At 39.3% G+C, this 17,148-nt stretch overlaps 1 protein-coding gene across 11 annotated transcripts in view; it reads left to right on the forward strand.

The window, feature by feature from the left end:
- slc4a4a (solute carrier family 4 member 4a) overlaps positions 1 to 17,148 on the forward strand; it is a 92,519-nt gene that overhangs the window by 63,957 nt on the left and 11,414 nt on the right. For all 11 annotated transcript variants that reach the window (XM_036144377.1, XM_021317917.2, XM_036144378.1 and 8 more), the window contains 10 exons: positions 3,321 to 3,475; positions 4,306 to 4,416; positions 5,141 to 5,315; positions 5,393 to 5,526; positions 7,165 to 7,439; positions 10,394 to 10,464; positions 11,058 to 11,243; positions 12,676 to 12,789; positions 12,938 to 13,099; positions 15,188 to 15,366. In XM_036144377.1, the coding sequence (XP_036000270.1) occupies positions 3,321 to 3,475; positions 4,306 to 4,416; positions 5,141 to 5,315; positions 5,393 to 5,526; positions 7,165 to 7,439; positions 10,394 to 10,464; positions 11,058 to 11,243; positions 12,676 to 12,789; positions 12,938 to 13,099; positions 15,188 to 15,366 (1,562 nt within the window). The remainder of the gene's footprint in view (positions 1 to 3,320; positions 3,476 to 4,305; positions 4,417 to 5,140; positions 5,316 to 5,392; positions 5,527 to 7,164; positions 7,440 to 10,393; positions 10,465 to 11,057; positions 11,244 to 12,675; positions 12,790 to 12,937; positions 13,100 to 15,187; positions 15,367 to 17,148) is intronic.

A 17,148-nucleotide genomic window follows, 5' to 3' on the forward strand; every position in this document is an offset into this window, starting at 1 on the left:
TGAATGAAATTGTCACTACTGTCACGTTTTGTATTTTTAGAGCAGGACAGGAATTTAGGATAAGCTTTAGGAGCTTTAGAGCAAGTTTAAAAATAGAGTTACAGACCATGCACAAGGAAAACAGGACATGGGCAGAGTTACAGAAACAGTAAATTAAAAACCAGCAAAGAACAATGACAACCAGTGAGTTTATATACTGAGGGAAGAGTGGAGAATGATGTTTATTTTATTTTATTTTATTTTTTTTATTTCCTTTATTTAACCAGGTAAACCCCGTTGAGATCTGGATCTCATTTTCAAGGGGGACCTGGGCAGAAATCTGCAAAAACACTACAACCTGGTTACAAAAATAAAACCAATTAATACATATGCACAAATATAAAACAATAAAAACAATTTAAAAGCAGTGACACTGTTTCATAGAAGCTTGTTGTCTATCTTTAAGAACGGCTTGAAATAAGTCCAATGAAATAGTTTCTGACATCTTGAGCTCAGACTGGAGCTGATTCCACGCTATAGGAGCCGACACACTGAATGCTTTCTTTCCTTTATCAGTTCCAACACGAGGAACATGTAGAAGGATAAAGACATTTGAGCGTAAAGCATGTGAACTACTAGATCTATGCAAAAGAGAGCTTAAGTAAATTGGTGTTAGTCCAAGTAGAGATTTATAGATCAGGATCATCAAATGATTGTTTCTCCAAACACTTAAAGGAGGCCAATCAGCTTTTGCATACAAATCACAATGATGTGTCAAACGTCTACTCCCAGTTATAAACCTTAAAGCACAATGATAAACAGTATTCAAAGATTTTAGACATTTGGTTGAAGCATTCATATATAAAACATCTCCATAATCCAGAAGTGGCAGGAATGTTGCTGCAACCTTCTACTTCTAGCTTTGAGTGAGAAACACCGTCCATTTCGATAATAAAACCCAATCTTCATTTTCAATGTTCGTAATAGATTTGCTATATGATTTTTAAAAGAAAGTTCATTATCTAGAATAAAACCAAGATATTTATAATTACTAACAAACTCAATTTGTGCACCTACTGCAGTGGTAAGGAATAGAGGGATTTCTGTTAGTTTAGCAGAGTGGGAGAAAACCATTGCCTTAGTCTTATCCACATCCAAAACCAACTTCAAAGTTTGTAACCGTGTTTGAACTACATTAAAAGCAGACTGTAAATACTGTAGTGCCTGTGATAATGATGAAGAGTTGCAGTACATTATTAAGTCATCAGCATAAAAATGATAAAAAGCATTTGACAAGTTGACACACAAATTATTTATATAAATGGAGAATAAAAGTGGACCCAGAATTGAGCCTTGAGGTACGCCATTTAAAATAGTTAAATTAGAAGACGTGTAGCCAGCTAATTGGACTCTCTGGGTTCTGTTTGACAAGTTATCAACTATCCACATGGTAGCTTGATGTGAAAGCCCAATTTTGTGTAGAATTTCAATTAAAAGCGTGTGATTTACTGTGTCAAATGCCTTTGATAGATCGATAAACAAAGCAACACAATGTTTTTTGTTATCATGAGCCTGGATCAGATCATTGAAAACCTTTAAAGTTGCAGTAACAGTACTATGTTTTTTTCTAAAACCGGACTGTACATTTTGTAAAATACAATTGGAATCTAAAAAAATCTTTAGTTGATCTGCAACTAACTTTTCAAAAATTTTTGCTAGGATACATAATTTAGAAATTGGTCTGTAATTGTTTACCTGCGATAACTCCCCACCCTTGAATAGAGGCAAAACAAATGCTGATTTCCAGACACTAGGGATTTTATTAGTGATTAGACTTAGATTAAAAATATGAGACAATGGCTCTGCTATAAACTCTGCAGCCAACTTTAGAAAAAATGGATCCAGGTTATCTGGCCCTGCTGCTTTTCTGGTGTCTATGTTTCTCAGTTCTCTAAGAACCTCAGTTGTACAAATAGGGGAAAAGTTAAAAGAGGTGGAGTTACCATTATTATTCATATATTATTCATTTATAGTGTCCTCTCTGGTAATGTGGCATTATGAATTTTTGTCTTAATCCCAAAAAGAGCCCAACAGATTTTACTCTCACAAGTTAAGCCTTACTGCTTTCGCCACAGTGCCCTGCTTGATGTATACATGTAAATAGCTTTATTATAATTTATGCAGTAAAAAATACTTCATGTTATAAGGACACAAAGAAAGGGGGAAAAAAGATGAAAGAAAGAGGAGATAAAAGGGTGAGAATGATAAAACAACACCAGTCTGCTTCTTCTCCTGCAAAGAGAGATGTAAAAAGAACAGCGGATAAAGTATTACAAATACAATAAAGTAGCGCCTTGATAGTATGTACAGTATAAATTAATACGACATGTATAAAGTGACAGCTGAAGATAATAATAGGGCTTGTCTGTGTGGAAGTGAGTCTGTACATACCTGGATCCAAGCACCTGTAGGTGTTTGTGAGAGTGTGCTTGTGTATGAAAGGTTTATCCAAAAGAGAAATGCAGACGGCGGGGGAACCAAGACCCCAGATACCCTAAAGGTGGGCTCCACCTGAGAGGGGGCAGTCCTAACGAATAACGTTTAATCCAGTTGTGTTGATCAGGGCATTTAAAGCAGCCGTGGAGGAGAGCAAACATGTAGACTGAGGGAGGGCGAATAATTTACAAAAAGGAAATTAAACCATAGAAAGAAACTACAAACCGAAGGGGTTAAAATACTTTATGAGGGGGATGTTCACTCTGATTAGCAGTTAGCATTTCACCAATATGAGAGGATCCCTTTTTTTATCTACAGGTTACACACTGATTACTGCTGACTAACTCTCAGAACCCCCTTTAAAAAACAAACTAATGTTGCTTGAAATTAAATAAAGTCATTTCTTGTAATCTTTTAAAAATTGCAGGAGCTCTATATTTGTATTCCTTCCTCATCTTTTGTATGAAAAAATATTACAATTTTTGTTAAGAATACATTTTTTCTCAGTTATTTTAAGGCAACTTGCCCCCTGCTAATTATTGATTGAGAAATGATTTACATTTTTGCTTATTTTGATAATGAATTGCAAAAATAAAAAAGTATAATCAAAACCATTTAAATAGAAGGTGACTCCAGGAGTTCTGACACTCAGTGGGGTAAATGGTGGAGTTGATTAAATTGATAAAATGCTCTCCACAGCTTTTGGGTTGATTAGATTGTTTGTATGTCGCCGCTCTCTTTCCCTGTTCAGTAATCCTCAGATCTGATATCACAGTTCACTGCTCGGTGCATTCACAGTGGACTGTTTCCGCTCTAATACATTGTCCTCTTCTGTTTGCTCACAGGTCTTTCATGATATTGCGTATAAAGCGAAGGACAGACAGGACCTGCTGGCTGGTATCGATGAGTTCCTGGATGAGGTGATTGTTCTTCCTCCTGGAGAGTGGGACCCGACCATCAGGATAGAGCCCCCCAAGTCGCTCCCCTCCTCCGATAAAAGGTCAAACATGCACATAATCACTAAATCTTTGGTATCCAATAGAATTTAAATAGTGTACATACAGCTGGACTCTAGTTACAAACCTGAAAGGCAATTGCCTAAACCTGATTTTATTTAGTGGAATCAGAATAAAGGGAGTTTAATGCAAATGGAAGCCACACTTCAGATTTACTATTTGTAAAAGATGTTAAAAATTACTTTCCATCCGCTTCAGTTTGTAATCTTTTATATAAATTTCCAATAGAAGCACGATTACGATCGGTCTGGATTTGTAACTAAATTTGAAAAAAACATTTTAGAAGATTATACTTTACTTTAGTTTCAGTTTCTAAGGTGCTACAATCCAATTTTCTTCTGCATCTCTTACAAGATTTACCATGGGAATAAAATAAATACAGAATAAAACAGTTTTTTAAGCTCAAAATGCAGTTAAAAGAACAGAATCCTAAAAATATAAATTCCAGCCCATCATTATGAACTCATAAGTCTGGCTGCAGAAGAATGCTGTGTAAGCATAATGTAGAAGAAGAGCAGATTCACCCTAAATTTATCCAGGTGCACAACAAAGGGTTTAATTATGAAACTGCCACAGTGCATATTATATAAAGCTGCAGTGTTTGAATCAGCACCGATCAATCGGGCTATTTAATCACCTAATGGACGCCGAAATCATGGTAACAGGAAAAAGTAGGTGACGACATGATGGGAGAGGCTGGAGTCAGCATCCAGTGGGCCAATATGTGACCTAAATTAAATAAATATTCTCAGGTGACCTGCGGTTAATCTGACTACCACCATCAATGATTAAATAGACTTATTTCCCTTTTAAGGAAAAACATGTATTCAGGAGGAGATTCCCAGATGAATGGAGACACGCCTCATGATGGAGGCCACGGAGGAGGGGGGCATGCCACGGGGGAGGAGCTGAAGAAGACCGGGAGGTATACAAATCACAGTATACATATATATATATATATATATATATATATATATATATATATATATATATATATATATATATATATATATATATACATACTGTATAGTGTATATATATATTTACTCGAGACAAATAACTTTTTATGATTCAGAAAGGAAGTTCACAACATATTTACATATTTCACAGCTGTTATATTTCAGTGGGAAAAAGGCAAAGTCTGGTATTCCCTAATGGGATTGTTGCCTATGAACCGTTTCTTAGTGGTGAAGATTCTCAGTCATCCAGGTCATGGTCATTCCAAACAAAGTAAAAAAACAAAGCAACTGGACTTGTTTTTGAAGCTTTTGAATTGAGAAAGCTTCCTGGAGAGGAAGCAAAATGTCTTCAACTACAAAAAAACAAGTCCAGTTGCTTTGTTTTTTTTTTTTTACTTTTTTTTGGAAGAACTGTTTCTTACAATTAGATTTGTTTGCATGTCCTCTCCTTATTTAGTGTAAGTTTGCACCATTCAGAAACCCAGAGAACCTTTAATCCTCAGGGCTGGCAGTGGATGAAAATGTTTTTCTTAGACAGCAATTCAAAGATTTCTCCTCCTTTGTCTTAAAATAAGATCTCATATGCAGCAAAATGAGGATTTTGTGTGTGTGTGATTTAGGGCTCTGTTTTTCTGTCTTTTAATGAAGAATGTTGTCCCGTCTCTAAACCGTTTTTTCATGTGTCGTCAGGTTTTGTGGGGGTCTCATACTTGACATAAAGAGAAAAGCGCCTTTCTTTGTGAGTGACTTCACCGATGCGTTTCACATTCAGACTCTGTCTACCATTTTGTTTATCTACCTGGGAACTGTGACGAACGCCATCACCTTTGGTGGTCTGCTGGGGGACGCTACAGAAAACATGCAGGTCAGAGAAGGTTTTCAACCCCTGCAACAATCCAAAGTACGTCAACCATGTTTAACCCTCCCTCTGAATGTGTGCAGGGTGTGCTGGAGAGTTTTCTGGGCACCGCCATCACCGGTGGCGTCTTCTGCTTGTTGGCGGGCCAGCCTCTAATTATTTTGAGCAGCACCGGTCCGGTTCTGGTGTTTGAAAGGCTGCTCTTTAACTTCAGCAGGTAAGCTCTGGATCTTCCCACTCTACTCTACTTCAGCTTCTTAATGAAATGAGGACGATAAAAATGTAACGGATAAACTGTAGTCCTGGCGGAAAGGAAATCAGGTTTTGAATTTTGTTTTTTTGTATTACACATAGCAAATCAAATAAATAAACATATTACTTTTCAATACTTTTCTACCATCTTTTTGGTATTGTTACCAAAATGACACAATTCAGTTCCTTGACAAATATTCCACGGAAAACCTTTTTCTTGTGTGGTGTGTGAGAACTTTATAGTGGGTGTGGAGCAGTGAGAGGGACCTATGAGGACTTTCTCTGAGTTAAGCAACTGATTTTTTTCATAATTAAGTGAATATTTTGTGCTTCTTGCAGCCTTAAGTAAAAAACCACAATTTTCTGTTCTTGCACAGTAGTCACAGGCTCACGGCCTGCTGCTTTTTGTCTTCTCTTTAATCTGAATGTGCAAATGGGAGTGTGCTCAGTAGTTGGAGCAGCAGTGAATCAGCACATTTACATTGTTGCAAAAAAAGACCCTAAGTTTTTAAGTGTTTGCTATGTGTGTGTGTAGTTACTTAGACTTCATTCCACAGTTTAAAGACATGATGGTGTCTCCAGATAAACAACCAGACACGCTCAGGCCTGGTTGATTGTCTTTTCAGGCTCTGTGATGGACTTACAATCTATATTTGTAACCCAGCTCCTGCCAGTTGTTTGTGAAATAGGCTAGGGCTGGATGATAATTTAATAACAATATATATCGATTGATAGACGTGTCTCGATGATAGAAAAAAAAAGGGTCAATAAAAAGTTCAATAGAATAACAGTTTTCCTTCATCTTGCATTGTAGCCATGTAGGTTAATATTACAGTCATTACATCCTCCCAACCAATCACAGCGCAGACCCAGGAAGCTCCGCCCCCTTTAAAGAGTTCAGAGAACACGCTTTCTTTTTTCTTTTTTAAAAACTTGCAGTTTTGGTAAAAAATTGGTTGAATAAAGAGTTGAGTTTGAATTCAGTGTTTGTGTGTTCTATATCTAAAAAATAGGTTGCTAAGCAACAGCATAAAGGACCACGGCTGCACTTAAAATATATGTTTAGAATTTGTTGATTATTATCGATATTGATCAATATAATTTCTATTTTACCGATTTGCTTTTTTCTGTATAGTCCAGCCCTAAAATAGGCTACAATCCTTTTGTGAGTGCAGATTTACAACAATATGTTTAAAAACGGGGCGAACCGTCAGCTGGGAGCATATCTGCTCCAAAGGAGGAGAGGCTAGCTTGTTTTACTTCGGCTAATTGATACTTTGCTAAGATCCATGCATCCATTCATGCATTTTCCTCCTTATCTGAAACGGTCTTGGGGAGTGATTGTCCAGGAGGGAAACACTGCCTCACAGACATTCTCCACTCATTAAGGGGTTTACCAAGGTGGTGATGGGAAATGTAGTCCCCCCATCAGCCAACCGGGCTCTCCTTCCACTGAGACATACTTAGAAAGCATCTGATCAAGATGTTTCCAACGTTAAGAATTCATTCAGTTCAGTACCATCTTATTCCAAATCGTATGTTGAACAGGAACATGTAGTTTCTGCCTGAGGTTTGACGTGATTTGTTGTCGTTTCGCCCTCAGGGATAACGAGTTTGACTACCTGGAGTTCCGCCTGTGGATCGGCCTGTGGTCGGCCTTCTTCTGCCTGGTGCTTGTTGCCACTGACGCCAGCTTCCTGGTGAAGTACTTCACCCGCTTCACAGAGGAGGGCTTCTCCTGTCTCATCAGCTTCATCTTTATCTACGATGCCTTCAAGAAGATGATTAAATTAGCTCACCACTACCCCATCAACTCAGACTACAGCATGGAAAACATCACGCAGTACGAGTGTCTCTGCATGTCCCCGTTGATCTTAGGTGAGGACTTCCGTGACGTTATTTCATTACAGAGCTTCATGTTGACACGTTTCATCAGAAACATTTAACTGGCAGGCAGCTTTTGTAACATCTTTGACATAAAACCCCACATAGCTGCAGGGTGCTAAGCTGCTCATGTTGACAGGTCATGGCGACTGATACGGCAGCGAATGCAATATCAAGTCAAATAGTTAACCGTTAAATGTAAGAGAACGATGAAAGGTGCTATGACTCAGCAGGAGCAGTGAATGGCTGGCAATCACGCGGTTGTGGGTTTGATTCCAGACATCAGATGTCAGAGTCCCTGTGTAAAACCCTTAACCCAGAGTTGATCTACATATCCGAGTGTATGGAGGTAAATGCGACCCATGGTGTGAAAGACCTTTGAGGGGTCAGCATGATGAGAAAATGGCTGAAAAAGTTTGTTTCTGAAGCAAAGTGCGGCTCAGCGTATCCGATGTAAACTTCTTTGATCTTTCAGGTCAGCGCTAGGTCTCACTTGGGTTTGTTCTGAGAATGATCAGGGGACATGGTTTGTCCCAGCGGGTTCTATGTCATGCTATTGAGGGTCTGCTCGTGATTTGTTTAGGAGTTGGACATTATGTGTAGAAGAGTAACGTGATGATTGTAAGAAGGAGGGTGGATCAGAAAATGCTGTTTCCTGATTTATTTTTATCTGGTGCTGCTCTTAAAGACTGTGCTGCGGTTAAATACCTGGGCATGGACATTTATAGACAATGTGGTTTGATGTATGCCCAAGCTAATATGCTCGTACGCAAGTTCAGCATGTTTTCAGTGAAAGTGCCACATTTTTTGATGGCGCCGCGAACGGCTGCCACGGTGTGTTGGTGCGCTGTCTGCACCATCATCACCAAGTCAAATTCCTTGTATGTGCAAACCTACTTGGCGATTAAACTTGATTCTGATTCTGATTCTGATTCTGATTTTAAAACTTATTGTACCCCTATGTATACTGCCCACTTGTGGAGACGTTTTAAGGAAAGCAGTATGCTTATAATGACGCATTAGTCTAAGTCAGCTGTTTGTTGGTGTAGGTTTTGGTTTTGCAACCAGGAGAGAATGAAAGGGCCTTAGGCAAGGCAGATTTATTTGTATAGCATATTTCAGTTCAAGGACAATGCAAAGTGCTTTACATGATTAAAACATGGGAAAATAAAAATTGAATAAAAGCAGGTTTGAATAAAATGTAGAAAATTTGAAACAAAATAAAACATGGAAAAAGGAAACTAAAAGCAAATATTAAACCAGTTGGACTACAAACTTGAACTAATGACGTTTCAGTAAAACAGTTTAACTAGAACAGCAAAAGGCAATCCTAAACAAACGTGTTTTTAATCTTGATTTAAAAGAACTCAGACCTTCAGCACTTTTACAGTTTTCTGTAAGTTTGTTCCTGGTAAGTGGAGCATAGGAACTAAATGCTGCTTCTCCGTGTTTGGTTCTGGTTCTGGGTCTGCAGAGCAGGCTGGAGCCTAGAGAAACAACAAATAACTGAATATGTGTCACTTCTGATGCTGCTTGCTTTGTATAGTGCATGTGTGTTGGGATGAAGGGTGTGGAATTCACTCTGTTATACTCCGTCAGGACAGGGTGGATTACTTTTGCCATCATGAAACCATTTCTTTTATTTCCTTTCCTGCAGTAAAACATTGAGCTTTAACATTTTAAAATATTGCATGTGAGCTGGAAAAAACACGAGTTTCTTTTATCTTCCCACAGCACAGAGCAGAGAGCCGCGCACAAACCTGATATTTTCCACTGAATCTATAAATGCCTTATTGGACAGAGTTGTTAAACATTGTCAGTCTTACATTACAACCAGGTAGTGTCAATAAATATTGCTTAAATGTAACTGCCCTATGTAACCTGTCTTTTCCTCTATGTGAGATTTTATCTATGTTGTACTTCTGTTTGTATTTTAACTGGTGTGCCGTCTTGGCCAGGTCTCCCTCGAAAAAGAGATCTCAATCTCAAGGGACTTCCTGGTTAAATAAAGGTTAAATAAAAAAAAAAAAAATCTATCTCTAGCAGGCATTGGTCTAGAGGCGGGGTACACCCTGCACAGGTCACCAGTCAACCGCAGGGCATCACTGAGACACACAACACAATTATATATACTCACACTTATACATAAGGGTTATTTAGAGAGACCAGTTAACCTAGCAGTCATATTTTAGACTGTGGGGGGGAACTACCTGCCCAGAGCCCATATATGGTCACGGAGACCACGCACGCTTTAGGCAGAAAGACCTGTGGTCAGGGATTCAAACCCAAGATATTCAGCTCAGCACCAAAACCCCTGAATAAACGTTTTCCTGAAGTAGATGCTGTTAGTGACGTAATGACGAGCCTGTAAGCTGGTTCTGGCTGCAGAAAACCAGAACCAGTTCTTTTACTGAACAGTTTGGCCAGAATTGACTTCAGCTAGCCCCGGCTGGACAGGGGTGGGACTCACTTTTATGTCAAATCACCTCTTTGAATCCCTCCAAGGTATCATGCAGTTATTAGCTGAATATAAAGTAGCTCAGGGTGACATCAGTGCATGAGTTCGGCACGCAGAGGTGAGGGTTTTATTCCTCATTACAGACAGTGTCTATGTAAAGCAGATTAAGTTTTATTATTATAATTATGTCTTTGTTGACACACTTGCAAAGCACTTACATTATATTTAATAGCAGTGCCTCATTTAGCTGAACCTGTGTCCAGAAAGAATGCTGTTTTATTTGCCTAAAACTGCACATCTGGTGCTGATTGTTGACATGCAAATCTAATAATTTACATACACATACGGACCATATTCAGTCCAAACAATAATCATTATTTATGGATGCCTGACTTTAAAAGAGAGCGAATCACAAACCTTGTGCATAATGTAGCGCTGTTGGCGACTCATAGTTGTATAGAAATAAAAAGATTTTTGTGTGTTTTTGCAGAAAATGAGACAGATGTGACTGAAGATCCTTTAGGAGTTACAACGACGTCGTATTTGGGCTACATGGGCATGGTGAGTTTTTTTGTTTTACCTGCTTATAAAGCCACATTCTAAGAAGAAGATAAACTGTAAAATAAATGAACAGATAATCTTCCACATGGTTGATGCTGCTGTGTGATGGTAAACTTCAGTATCATGTCTGTCTAAACATTTTTCCGCCTATTGTTCAACCGGACGGACTTTAGTCAGTGGGCTGCTGGAAATATTTTACTAATTTACGAGAACTTCTTGGAACTGAGTTAAAATCTTTAAAACGATGCCGCTGGCTCAGTCAAAGCAGTAGATGTCTTGCTATCAGAGAGTTGTGTGTCCCATTCTAGCTCCCCCCCCCCCTCCTGCCATTTGCTGATGTGCCCCTAAGCAAGGCTTTTTGCCGCAAACTACCAGCCAGTTGTTGTGTGAATGTGCAGTTTTGGTGTGAGGCTGGGCAAAAGTGGCTCCAGTGTTAAGCTCTTCATCACTTCAGCGATATGCTGCATTCAGTCTATTTATCATCAACCAGTGGAGTTATTCAGAAATGAACACTTTAATTTTTAATTTGACAGTTTTCCTTACACTTTCATTTTAATTTGACAGTTTTCCTTATGTCTGTCTGTTCTCTGCAGACTCAAATCCCTTCGTGGTCGAGGCTCACAAAGTCGGAGTGCTTACTGAACAAAGGAGAGCTGGTTGGAGACGCCTGTAACTACGTCCCAGACATCACCCTCATGTCCTGCATCCTCTTCTTTGGTACCTACACCACCTCCATGTGTCTTAAGAAGTTCAAAACGAGTCCCTTTTTCCCCACCACCGTGAGTAGCATCACATCACATTTGTTTTTATTTTATATATGTCTGCATGCACAATCCAGACATTTTGTGGTCTGTTTCTAATCTTAATGTTTTCTAGATAATTCTGGTGTCTCTTCGATTTAAAAAAAAAAAAGAGATACAAATAACATTTTATCCACATTCTGTAAAAACAAAACACATAAGTAGATCGATAAAGTATTTGAAGTAAAATAAAACCTATTAATTTTCTAAAAACAGTTAAAAGTTGCGGATCTGTTTCTGGAAGTACGAGATATTCAGTTATTATGTGTAATAACATGTAAAATAAACCCATTAGAGAGGAAAATCATTAATTAATAATTTATTTATCTATACAGGAGCATTGAGGTAGATGATCCTCCTGTTTTGGATAATTTTAAAATATCAGGAGCACAGGTGATGTTAGAGAAAAAGAGAGCGAGCAGGCGGCGTTACACGGCCCTTCAGTTAAACAGGATTTCACAAAGATCTCAAATTAAAAACAAAGTTCATATAAAGTTGACATATTAAACTGTCATGTTTTATTAGTTTATTAGGCTAGTGCATTAGCATATACACTCTTATTCAATAAATTAGAATATGCATTCAGTTGAGGCTTGTTGGTCAGATTAAAATAACGTTTAAATCGGTGTTTATGATATTTTCATTAAGACGAGTTTTCTGTATTAACCTCTTAAGACAAGCCCCATTTTTTTCTACATTTGTGCTCAAAACAACATGCATAAATCTAATTACGCATTATTCAGCAATTACAATCTCCATTTAAATAATCTAGGTTTAATTTCAGATAATCTGTAGATACAAATTAGTTTTTTTTAACCAACTAGAAAAAAAGATTCCTCCCCCGGTACTGGGAGCTGTTAGAGGTTGCTTTATTTTGGCTCACAGAAATATTCCAATTTTAAATGTTGTGATTTCTTTTGCTGCAGGTGGAAAGTAGATCATAAATAAACATTAATATAATGTAGTTTTGATGTTAATTGAGCCAAAATTGTTAAATGTTCCAGGTTGTATCATCACACCAGTAAAAAGAAAGGGGGGTTAAGAATCCTGAAATTTATGAACCTCAAAGGGTTTAAATAGCATCTTTAATTCTCGCCCTTCGTCCGACCCCATTGACACTGAACATAGCTTAAGTCAAAGCATTTCTCCTGCACACTGGACAGTATCGTGGTTAGCGTGACCAGTTAGCATGTATTCATGGTGTGTTCACTGTCAGGAGAAAAAAATAGGACTTTTGGATTCCAGTCGTCCAAACGCTGGTCCGGACTGGTCAAGCAAAGCCGTCATGATTCCATCATGATTCCATCATGATTCCATCATGATTCCATCCAGCGGCTGATCTCTCTCTGCATCTGCTATCGTCTCAGGTTTGGACGTTTAATAGAGCTTCTTTGTCTTTCCTCCCAACCAGGTGAGGAAACTCATCAGCGACTTTGCCATCATCCTGGCCATCCTTATCTTTTGTGGAGTTGATGTTTTTGTGGGAGTTGACACTCCTAAACTTATTGTGCCAACCGAATTTAAGGTGAGCTCCTTTTGTTATTAAAGGTGCACAAAAATGAAATCAAAATGCCACGTTTAATTTTTTTCAGAATCAGTCATCTAATTTCTAAAGGTAAAGTCCCTGTATGAGCTGCATGTAGTGAAGCCTTATTCCTCCTCTGCCTCTGCAGCCAACGAGCCCGTACCGAGGCTGGTTTGTGGCCCCGTTTGGTGGAAACCCCTGGTGGGTTTATCTGGCCGCCGCGCTCCCCGCCCTCCTGGTCACTATTCTGATCTTTATGGACCAGCAGATCACTGCAGTGATTGTCAACAGGAAGGAGCACAAGCTAAAGGTACAACGTGAACTTTTCTTCCAGGAAACTGTGGCTCACCTGATTTATGAGGTTGTTTTTTTTTTTTTTTATAAAAAAGACGAGCAAATGCTGGCTACATTCACACTGTAGGTGAAAACCGTTCCTCTCAGGGAGGTGAGAGATGATTCATGAGCAGCTGCACACGGTTCAGGTTAAAATACGACTGCTTGCAGTTCTCAGATAGACAAGCTGAAGCAGAGTTAGTTTTTTCTGTTTTTATCATTTCCTGGTCAACGTTGACGTGCAGCTGTGATAAATATGTGTGTAAAAACATTAAAATTGGTGCCCAGGTTTGAATTGATCGTGTAGTTTCTCTGATGTGTTTTTCGCACTCTAGGGTTGGTTAAAATGGTCATAGCAAAAGTTGCTTCTCACCCACATGCTTTTAGTCGCTACCAGGAAGCTTCTGGCGTAATTCTGCCTGAATATTTGACCTCAGAAATAGCAGAGTTGATTTAAATTAGTTGGTGTGAGCACATGGATGTGGTTTCTAAGCACAGTCCACCACTTTTCAGTTTGCCTGGAGTCATTCCTGAAGCTTAAAGGACCAATAAGTAAGATATTTACTGTAAAACTGACCTGAATCATTCTCATTTCTCACCCAGGATGGATTCCCTATAAACAATCGGTTCTCTCCATCAACAATGTCTTAGTCAAGTTTTTCTCCTTTCAAACCTAGAGGTACGGTCCGGAGCTACTTCGGTGTAGCCCGTGTTTACTTCCTGGTTCCTGAGCCAATCATATGAGAGTCCCCAGGGTTCCCAACACAAAGCATTTGGTATTTTATTTTAGCAAAAGAGCAGCAGGGAAGCCAGTAAGAGAAGCGGACCAGAACTAGAACAGAATCATAGACCCGTCCTGTAGATGCAAAAATGGACCGTTGGGTAAACGGTGGATCTCCGTGAAAGGCACTTGTTGTTTCGATTTTAACCACTAGGTGTCAATTCAATTCAATTCAATTTTATTTATATAGCGCCAAATCATGAAACATGTCATCTCAAGGCTCTTTACAAAATCAAGTTCAATCATATTATACAGATTGGGTCAGATTATCACTTATTGCCCCTTTAATGGTGGCTTGCCTCGTCTACTCCAAAGCCAGTTTAGATGTGGGTTTGGGATCACGGTCCTGATGAAACACCCAGGTGTGTTTAACTATGAGAGATTTAATTGTGGATTTGAGGAGGAAATTAATATTTTGGAGGTTTTCCTCCCTCGTAGTAATGTTGTACAGTAGTAATCCCCCCCCATGACGCTACCATCACCGTGCTTCACCACTAAATTCAAAACCTCACCTTGAGTCACTGAAGATACTTCCTATCATTTTGGCCAAACAGCTCAATCACGTCTTGCTTGACTGTAAAACTCAAAACATTTTTTATTTATTTTTTATGGTAGCAGCTGCAAACTTCCTTCAAACTTTTTTTGGTACAGTGGTTTCTCTTTCTGTCAGTTCATGCTGATATTTAACTGGCTTTGCTGTGGACGGTTCGATCTGTTTCTAATTCGTTGTACACTTTAGTCTGTGCTGGTTGCTCCTGAACCAATTTCCTGTCATCTGACTGCTACAGTTTGGGTTTTCTTTTAAATTTCACTAAAGTTTTTATCCTGATAAATAAAAACATGAACAAAAAGTCAATATGCTTCGGCTGTGTCAAGTTAAAATGTGTCGTAGAAGCATCACCTCCCTCTTGTAAAAGTTTCAGGTCACAGAATCCATCGTTTGAAGCCTGTAAAATTGGAGAAAATCAAAAATAAATTAAAATTTTGTTCAAACTGTCTTTAAAATCCTGCATTTGTTTTGTTGCATGATCATTACGCCCTGGGGGACAAACTGTTTGAACAAATCTTTAAAAGTCCAAACTTATTCATGGGAGGATGTGAACTTCTGACCGCAGCTGTTTCTGTTGGATACACAAAGTACTTTCTGCTGCTGAATGAATCTGCCCTGTAGTCATGAAGGCTGTTAGCAGGGATTTAGCTCCATGTGTATCTGCAGCTGTGCCTTCATACGGTCTGTGGCCGGGCGTGCTCTCGATCCCTGACCCTGTTTGTTGTCTGGAACAGAAAGGGGCAGGTTACCATCTGGATCTCTTCTGGGTGGCTGTTCTGATGGTGATTTGCTCCTTCATGGGCCTGCCGTGGTATGTGGCCGCCACCGTCATCTCCATCGCCCACATCGACAGTCTGAAGATGGAAACTGAAACGTCGGCGCCGGGAGAGCAGCCCAAGTTCCTGGGTGTGAGGTGAGAACGAGTGAAGATGACGATGAACCCGGTAGAGAGAGAAAATCACGCCTCCAGAAACCTGACACAACCGCGACTCTAAGAAAAAATGTTTACCTGTTGAGTTTCTGACATTTTATCACCATTCAACCTAAAATCTAAATGTATTTTAATTTTCGTGCCACTAGTGGCCTTCATTTGAAAGCGAACTGACAGGAAACAGGGTTTAGAGAGACGGGGAAGGCATCCTGTAAGTGTCCACAGGGCGTGATTCGAACCACAGGCGGTTACGTCAAGGACTGAGGTCACGCCCACCACCACCAACCCTTAAATTGCTAAATATATTTTATAGGAATTGAATGTAATAGTTTATAATTGTGAAGGGGAATATTAAGTCACTACTTTGCAGAAGAATATTTTACTGCTTGCTGTTTTTTGTCCTCTTTGCATCTTTATTTGTGCAATCTCACGCATCATGAATCTTAGCCAGAATGAGATAACCGTATTTCTGCCCCTGCTGTATAAAAAGCCTCTCCTCAGCATGATTCTGCCACCAACATGCTTCACTCTGGGGACGATGTGTTTAGGGTGACGGACAGTGTTCGTTTTTTTCCTTCACATTTTGCGTATCAGCCAAACAAAAATTAATTTTGTTTTTTTCTGATCAGAGCACATCTTCCACATGCTTGGTGTGTCCGCCTACATGGCTTGCGGTGATTTAGCTTTCTTTGTACAATGGCTTTCTTCTCGCCACTCCTCCATAAAGACAGGACTCACAGAATGCACGACTAATAGTTGCACTCAGGGTCCGAAGTTAACACTCGGCAGACGCAAGTAAATTTTCCATTAGGCGAGTAAATTCCAGAGGGCTAGCTAGCTGCCACATGGCGAGTAAATGTTCGTTCCAAATAAATTGTGTTTTTCAGTGATTATCTGGGTTGATGCTTCTTTATGTTCCTCTGCTGTCAGCTCGTATTACAACAAACGCACAGGTGCAAAAAAAAACTTGCACATGAGAGCGACAGCAACAACGTCATGTTTGCTAACAGCTAGCGTTTAGCTCAGGCTAATTACGTAGCGGGATTATGTGGAGATATTTAGCAGGAGTCAGTCAGACTTAAGTTGGCTCGTTCTTCAAGAGGCTGATTGTTCATTAATGTTCTCTTACAAATCTCTGAGGCCTTCACATAACATCTATGCTTAGATCAAAGTGCACACGGATGGATTTAACTTACTAATCGGTTGAATTTTAAAGGCATTTGGAAGAGTTGGCCTTTATTTGGGGTTATCAGAGTAAATGGGGCTGAATAGGATTCCCTTTTTAAAAGTCAAAGCATGCAACGCTGATTTTAAAGCCAGGGTCAGAGGTCGATCTCACCAATCACTCTATCTCCCTTTACCCGTCCTGCTGAGGAGTTTTTTCAAGGCCAGACTTGACGGACGTTTTTTGAGAAAATTATTGTCTGCAGATCACACGCACTCAGTAGCAGCTTGACTTCCACAGGGAGACCACACGTTAATATTTGCAATTAAACATGTGTAATAAAAACAATTTGATCGTTTCTACAGCTTTTCGTTCAGTGCTGCGTGGATTTGAATTGATGATTTAGATTTTGAAAATATTACTTGTGTGGTTTTGTCTTTAGACTTCATCTCTTGCTAGCCAAACATTTTTCTCCCTGTTTTTGGATGGTTTTTGTTTTGTTTTCATATCTGTACGCCCCCTCCGATGGAGCAGCTGAGCTAACACACTGCTGTACAGTTACAGACTGAACCATCTAAACCTGCTTTGAACTTTACAAA

Source organism: Fundulus heteroclitus, chromosome 12 (assembly GCF_011125445.2).
Source record: "Fundulus heteroclitus isolate FHET01 chromosome 12, MU-UCD_Fhet_4.1, whole genome shotgun sequence".
In the NCBI taxonomy this organism is placed as follows: domain Eukaryota; kingdom Metazoa; phylum Chordata; class Actinopteri; order Cyprinodontiformes; family Fundulidae; genus Fundulus; species Fundulus heteroclitus.